Raw genomic sequence first — 7,678 nt, 5'->3', positions numbered from 1 at the left:
TGTGCTGTTTCCGTAGGAAACTGGGTGGTTGCATGTATTAGCTCAGGGGTTGGCATTTTTTTTTAGCAGCAGGCCGGTCCACTGACCCTCAGACCTGCCGCCGCCGCTGCTTCTCATGGGTAGGCAGAGCGAGCTCGTCCACTCTGCTCTCTGGCCCACAGGAGCACCAGGGCAGTGATAGCGACGGGAAGAAGAGGCCGAGCAGCTACGGGAGGAAGAGGCCGAGTGGCGGTGGCTCTACCAATCAAACGCCGCGCCTGGTTTACCTCAGCGTGGCGCGGGGACATCTCTGCCAATCAAACGCCGCTGAGGTAAACCAGGTGTGACGTTTGAGTGGCAGAGCCACTGCCGCTTGGCCTCTTCCTCCCGTCGCCATCGCTGGGAGTCTCGGCTTTGCGGCGGGTTCTGGCTTCCTGGCACGGGCCTGATTTAAGACCCAGGTGGGCCTGATCCGGCCCAGGGGCCGTAGTTTGCCGATCCCTGTATTAGCTGCTCAAGTGGTGTAGTGGTTAAGAGCGGTAGTCTCGTAATCTGGGGAACCGGGTTCGCTTCCCCGCTCCTTCACATGCAGCTGCTGGGTGACCTTGGGCCAGTCACACTTCTTTGAAGTCTCTCAGCCCCACTCACCTCACAGAGTGTTTGTTGTGTGGGAGGAAGGGAAAGGAGAATGTTAGCCGCTTTGAGACTCCTTTGGGTAGTGATAAAGCGGGATGTCAAATCCAAACTACTATTCCTCCTCCTCTTCTTCTTCTCAGCTCTCCTTGGTCATGCATTCATACACCAGGAGTAGCTAACATGGTGCATTCCAGATGTTGGGCCAACTCCCATCATTCTTGACCACTGCTCATGCTGACTGTTGCTGATGGAAGTCCAACAACAGCTGGAGGGCACCACACTGGCTACGCCTAGTGTAGACACACACACACAATGTGTTAATCAGCCATCATATCCTAGGATAGCAGTAACAATTATAGTGATCATGATGTCTCTTTATCCGGGCAACCACATGGGAACACAGTTCTTGTTGTTGACATGTTCCCCATTCACAAACCTTATTTGTCCCCATTCTTGCATATCTGGGACTGTGTTTGTAGTAAAAAAATGTGTGAACTACCCAGAATGTTCATAAATATACATTTTATTAAAGTACCGTACTTTTCCGTGTATAAGACTATTTTTTTTACTCTAAAATAATGTTCAAAATCTGGGCTCGTCTTATACACAGATAGTATCTCCCCCCCCCATTTTCTTAAATCAGAGTCCCCAAAAATACATGGGGGTGTCTTATAGATGGAAAAATACGGTAATTGTTTCTTCCAAATGATGATCACATGTTTGTTACAATTCCTTATTTTTAGATACATGGAAATGTCTGTTTAAATGTATTTTTGTGAAAAATAAGTATTCTTTATAAGCATTTATTGACTGTTGCACTAATAGAACCTTGGGTATATAGTATCATCAATACAGGTATACCAGCTGCAGTGGTCTATGCATGGCATTACTAAAATCCTAGCTTGGGTTGAAGCTGCAAGTATTTAGTTGCAGTTCTAACTTTCTCCTAGAAATCTTGACCTTAAACGAACAAAAAACCTAGTTAGATAATAGAAGATAAATATTTTGGGGAGTCAGCTTATTTTTTTAAAAAATGCTATTTATTTCAGAACATCGAATATATGTTTGGCATTGTTGGTGTTCCAGTGATCGAAGTAGCAGTTGCTGCTCAAGCAAGTGGAATTAAATATATTGGAATGCGCAATGAACAAGCTGTAAGTATTTTCAGTAGCCTTGTTTGTTAGCCAGGCCTCAATCTGAGCCTATACATAATCTGAAAATGAGAATGATGCACAGTTCTCAGGCACGTATAGTCTTTCAGCAATGTTTTTTATATGTGGTTGTGGAAGCTGCAATCTGTTACAGGAAACCCAGCATAGGGTGGGACAGAGGGCTTCTTAACATTTTCCTTGTCTTGCATCCTACCCCACAACAAAATATTGCATCTTAGTTGCTTCCCTTCAAGGGAAAAATACTGTCATTTGACCCTAATAGTCCCCCCCCCCCAAAAAATGAGTATGAATGTAACGTCTCTGGTGGGGTATACTCTGAGAAGTATCATGTGACCACAGATTTTCTGACCCCTCTGAACTCTGATCTCATGGCTCACCACCTCTGTTTCCAAAATGCAATGAATTGCCTTTGTGCTACAAATATTCTCGATTACAAAAAATATATAAGTGTGGTATATAATATGTACACACATGCACGTATACAGAGAGAGAGAGAAATTACCGTATTTTTCCATGTATAAGACTAGGGTTTTTTTAACCAAAAAATTAGGTTTAAAATTGGGGCTCGTCTTATACGCGGGTAGTGCTGAGGGGTGTTTTCTTAATTTGGAGTCCCCAAAAACAGGGGTCGCCTTATACATGGGGATGTCTTATACACGGGAAAATGTGGTAATTTACCTGTAAATGGTTTTGAGAACTGTCTCATGTTAATAAAGGTTTTAACATTTGAAGAACCCAAACTGACAACTTGGTTATTATCAGAGGGCAGAGTAGCAAGAGGTATAGTTTGTTTTTTGAGGGGGCTGTGGCTGAAGCTTTCCATAATTCTTCCCGGTGGTGCCACATGGCAGGATACTGCATGTGAATTTCATTGAGTTACAGCAGCATAAGTTTAAAAATTGCGTAACCAGAGGCAGTGCTGACAAGATTGCCTAATTGCAAGGGGAAGTGCCATTCACTCTACCTGCAAAGTTTTGTGCGTCACTTTAGCTTGTCACTTTCTTTGACAATGTGTCTTTGCCATGGCACCCTGCTTGGGAGGTACAAAGAGCCTTCCTAATGAAACGCCCACTCCGTATATCTTTAAACATTTGTACGTTGCCATGTTTTTTTTTTCAGAAGGAGAAGGGAAACACATGTCACATTAAATTGCCTTCTGGTTTCTGAGTAGTAATCATTTTCTCCCCTCTTATGTTCGTCAAAGGTATTATGTAAAAACTGCATTCTCACCCACCAAGTTGAATCTAAATTGCTACCTCAATATTCTACTCCTACGCTAAGCGCCATGTTGACTATTCATTCCTATGCTTTCTGGACTTACCTATTATTGGTTATTTAACCATCCCTGCTCATCCCTCCTCACATATGTGCATATATTTTGGGGTAGGGATTGAGGGCTTTCTATATGTAGAATATATTTACATCTACTCTAGATAACTGTTGTGGGGAGGATTAACCCCTTTCCCCAAATTATCAACCAAACTGCTTGAATATACTTTGCAATGCCATAGGCTCTCATATAAATTGGTGATATTATTAGTTTTGCACAGTGCATAGATTCTTGTTTTGGAATATGACACATCTAGCTCAGGAGAAGTTGCACACCTCACGATTCTGCTAAATTTGCTCCTCATCCCACCTGCCCATAGCTGTCAACTTTCCCCTTTTTTTAAAGGGAAATTCCCTTATTCCGAATAGGATTCCTCGCAAGAAAAGGGAAAAGTAGACAGCTATGCACCTGCCAGAGCCTGATGTAATAGAAATTCTAGGCCACTGAGGTGAAATTCTAGGCCGCTAAGGTGAGGAGCAGGGGTGTGTTTTCAGTTCACATAAAGCCATGCTTATAATCGAAGAAGGCATTTAACCTCCTTTTTATACATGACTGCAGCAGCTAGAACAGTCTATGCGAAAAAGTGCAAAGAAAAAGAGGTACCCACGAAAGAAATCTGGCAGAATATACTGATAGAATTAGCAACCATAACCACGAAAATAAGAAATAAAGATGAGATGCAGCTAAGAGAAGAGTGGAAGCGTTTTGGAGAACATCTTAGAGGCTACTATACTCAATTTAAGCTGCAAGTAGGAGTTAACATATGAGCAGCAGATAATACTAAATAAAGGAAGATTAGAGACAAAAATGGGTGGATTATCAGAATATGCAGAAGATCAATGTTAGCATGGAGAGATGGGAGTCTTAAGGAAAGAGATAAGTGATGGACAATGTATTGTATGTATACAAGTTGTATAAATAACAATAAAAAGCCATGCTTTTCATGTTTAACTATGGCTTAATGTGAATGAGCACCATGCTGTTGCACGATCTAAAAATTTCCCCTATGCAGCTTCCCCACTCCTGGCTGCACTGCTCTGGAAGTGACAAACCACAGGCCTAGGTTGTGATGCTTTTTGAACCCAGACTTGTGGTTCCCTCCATCCCCCAACAAAGCAGTAAACCAAGAATAAACCTCGGCTTTCACTCGGGGTTTGTTTGGCAAAAACCATGAGTCTAGGTCCAGATGATATAACAAGCCAACACTTGTGGCTTGTCGCTCCTGGTACAGCTGAGGAGGAATGATGTGGGAACTTGGAGCAGCCTTCAGTAGCATTCTTGTTGATTTGTGTCAAACCATAGTAAGCATTAACTACGGTTTAACAGGAGGTGCAAACCAGGCCAATGACAAATGATAGTTTAAAACCAATATTTTTGTGCTGGGGTAGAAGGAAGCTGCCTGCTCTTTTTAGTATTGTGATGAAACAGATGGCATAGAAATAGTGGACAGGAACGACCCTTAACATGCTTTGGAAAATTACGTCAGTCTGTCTTCGGTGCAGTGTTTCCCATTAATTCAGTGTGGCAGTTTCATTATCAGTAGTAAATAAGTTTGACATGCTTGCATGAATGTAACCATGGTATAAATGGGAGAACTGCTCTGGCAAATTTTTGTTGTCATAATAACATACCAATTCCAATGATTTAACTGCATTCTTAATGTTTCCTATGTGAACATTGAAACAGAAAAAGTGATGAGTGTGTGTGTTTGTGTTTGCAACCATTTCACACCTTTTTATTTTATTTACATCCTTATTTTATTTCTATAAATCTGCCTGGTAGCACTTTTTACTGGATAGCTTACAGCATAAAATAGTAGACTACAGTTTTAAAATGTGGTATAAAAAACTTCCAGCAGAGAGAGAGAAACAGTGGTTCAGAAGTCAGGTTTTCAAGGGGCCTGGGAGCATGATAGTGTCTTTACCTGGGGGGTGAAGTTACTATAAAAAAAGCACAAGGCAAGCCTCTCTGGGAATAGTGTTGCACAGTCGGGACGCCACCACTGAGAAAAGGCCACCCATTTCACTGACAAGACCTCAAAAAATGACCTCAATTTTCTTTTAACCTCAATTTTATTCCTCTGAGCTGTGTCCCAATCTGAGATGCATCAAGTTTAGTTGTGCAGTTTCAACTACTCACAGAACAGCTGGAAAGCAAAACAGGAATTGTTGAGTGTTCGGTTATAAAAAAAAGTAGCCCCAAACTGAATTCATTTGTTGCACCTACTTTAATATTTCTGTAGAATAAGGACGATTGTAATGAAACAGATAACATTCTCGTGTAATAGTTTCTAGACTGAAATAGCTGCCCACTCGAATCCAAGTAGTGCAGTTTTGTTTCTGCAGTGCTGATGGAGCATTTTCTACCGTCCCCGTCCCCCCGCCTTGTTTAATTTCACTACTGTTTCTCTTGGATGCCACCTGCTGGCATATGGGAAAAAATAGTCATAGAAGTAGTCCAAAGTGACTTTCCATAATACTGGTTGAAAAACGTGCAGAGATTTCCATCTGTGTGCTTGCATAACACTTCTTTATGCAATGCTAGTACAAACAGTAGCACCTGGAAGATCTGCTTTCAGAGGAAATGTTTCTGCTCTGCAAAATGTTGGGTGATCCCCTTGACTGGACAAATTTCTGTTTTTGTAAAGGATATGGGTCATCTACATGGTGCACATGGGAGTGCGAAGGCATTCCCTTCTGCCCGTAGGTTCCACCTCCCCAGCTGAAATAGTCTTAAAAGAACCTTTCTATTGTAGCTATGAAAATCTGAGTTCAGAAGCTGTGTCAATTCTAGTTCGCATGTGGACATCTTTGTGTGCTGAGCATAGTCCATTTACTTCAATTGAACATCCGTAGGAAGTCCTCTCAGCTTACTTGTTGGGGGTGTTTAAGGGTGACTTTTTGTTATAACTACCAAACTCCCATTCACCAGCTTTCTGATAAATATTTCTTTTATTTTTCAATAGGCTGCCTATGCTGCCTCTGCAGTTGGGTATCTGACGGGCAGGTAAGGTGCTTCCTTGTGTTGGTCTTCAGAGTCAACAATTGTTTGAAAGGCAAAAACAATCCTGGTTCTATCATCATCATCATCATCATCAGGAATTGATTTCTAGGACTTTGTAGTTGCCTTCCAGAGTTACAAGCTTTCACTGTTTGTACACCAGTGTTTTGCTATCTGTAATCCTCTATGTACTTGCCACTTTGCAATGTTTTCTCTAATGCAAACCTCTGTATATGTGCAGCAAGGGTTTCTCTCCATTAGTAAATAAAAGGCCACTTTTAGAAAATGTAACGTAAACAAAAAGGATGAAAAGGAAATGGTTGCTGAAGGTCCTGAAGTTTTCCATTCTACAAAAAGAATATGCACTTGCACATCAGCTTCCATGAGAATTTTTGGGGTTGTGGCCAGTACTAAGGAGATACTTTGACAGAAAGGAGTCACACCCCTTCTCTCTTACTCATATGCGCATACTTCCCCAGAGCCTCTCTGACTTTCCTGTATGGTTTGTTGATTAAAATTTGTAGCCTGCCTCTGTCCTTCCAAATTGATTCTTCAGCATGATGTCCTATGACAGTGTTTCCTCATGATGCATTTAGAGTAATTTGCTCCCCTGCCTGCTAAATCTGTGTGTTCATTCCATACATTTTTATATACCTTCTTTGTTTTTTCCCCTTTGTCTCTAGGCCTGGCGTGTGCCTTGTAGTTTCTGGTCCTGGCCTCATACATGCTCTAGGTGGAATGGCAAACGCAAACATGAATTGCTGGTAATGAACTTACGTGTGTGTTTTTTTATCGACCGTTAGTCCAATTTCTAATTAATCTGAAGTTACAATACAAATCGTGTCATGAAAGCCAGATAAAATGTCATTTTTCTTCTGCTTCTTTACTCTCTCTGTGTGTGCCGTTTTAAGCAGGTAGGGCATTGCACTAGGACAGCATATAAATACATTTGGTGACTCGTCCATAGATTTCAGATCTTTTTTACAGCAGCCAAGTTCATTATCATACAGGAAAAGAGTTCGATACTTTAGGAAATCCATCAGCTGTATCATGTCGGCTATGTGACCAATATAATCACACCATAACTTGGTTTAAAGATGTTGTTTATAGCAGCATCTTATCCTTTAAGTGCAGTGTCTGTAGCACATGATAACATTATCGCTTGGTAACTATCACATTATCTGGTAGGGTAAGAGGCATCTTGTTTATTCAGTCATAAAAGAGGAGGCAAAAATCTCTTAATCTTTTTGCAGAACCAATTCAGCCTTTCTCTGTGTGTGTTTCCCTCTCAAAAAAAACCTGCCGTCTGTAATATTAGGCAAACTGGTGATATGTTAACTTGAGTCCTGTATGAATCTTGTTTTGAAGTGATGAAAGCTTGTAAGGCCAAATCATAAGTAAGATAGTGAGATTGGGCCCAAAATGGTGATGGTCCTAATTCAAAAGATCCTCCCGCACAGCAGCATTAATTGGAGTCATCATCTTGGAAGTGCCCATTACCTGTGTTGGAAGGCAGGACTAGATTCAGCCTTCTGTCTCCCCTTTCCTCTGACTCCCCCAA

General features: G+C 41.5%; 1 protein-coding gene across 3 annotated transcripts in view; it reads left to right on the top strand.

The window, feature by feature from the left end:
• HACL1 (2-hydroxyacyl-CoA lyase 1) overlaps nucleotides 1-7,678 on the top strand; it is a 29,699-nt gene that overhangs the window by 3,737 nt on the left and 18,284 nt on the right. For 2 of the 3 annotated variants that reach the window (XM_028749911.2, XM_028749909.2), the window contains exons 2-4: nucleotides 1,665-1,769; nucleotides 6,083-6,123; nucleotides 6,801-6,881. In XM_028749911.2, coding sequence (XP_028605744.2) covers nucleotides 1,665-1,769; nucleotides 6,083-6,123; nucleotides 6,801-6,881 — 227 coding nt within the window. The remainder of the gene's footprint in view (nucleotides 1-1,664; nucleotides 1,770-6,082; nucleotides 6,124-6,800; nucleotides 6,882-7,678) is intronic. The other variant, XM_077937049.1, reaches the window with a different exon arrangement.

The sequence above is a fragment of the Podarcis muralis genome, chromosome 12 (genome assembly GCF_964188315.1).
Source record: "Podarcis muralis chromosome 12, rPodMur119.hap1.1, whole genome shotgun sequence".
Taxonomy (NCBI): Eukaryota; Metazoa; Chordata; class Lepidosauria; order Squamata; family Lacertidae; genus Podarcis; species Podarcis muralis.
Note: the sequence above shows the minus strand (reverse complement) of the source record. Positions and strands in the feature narration are given on the sequence as shown.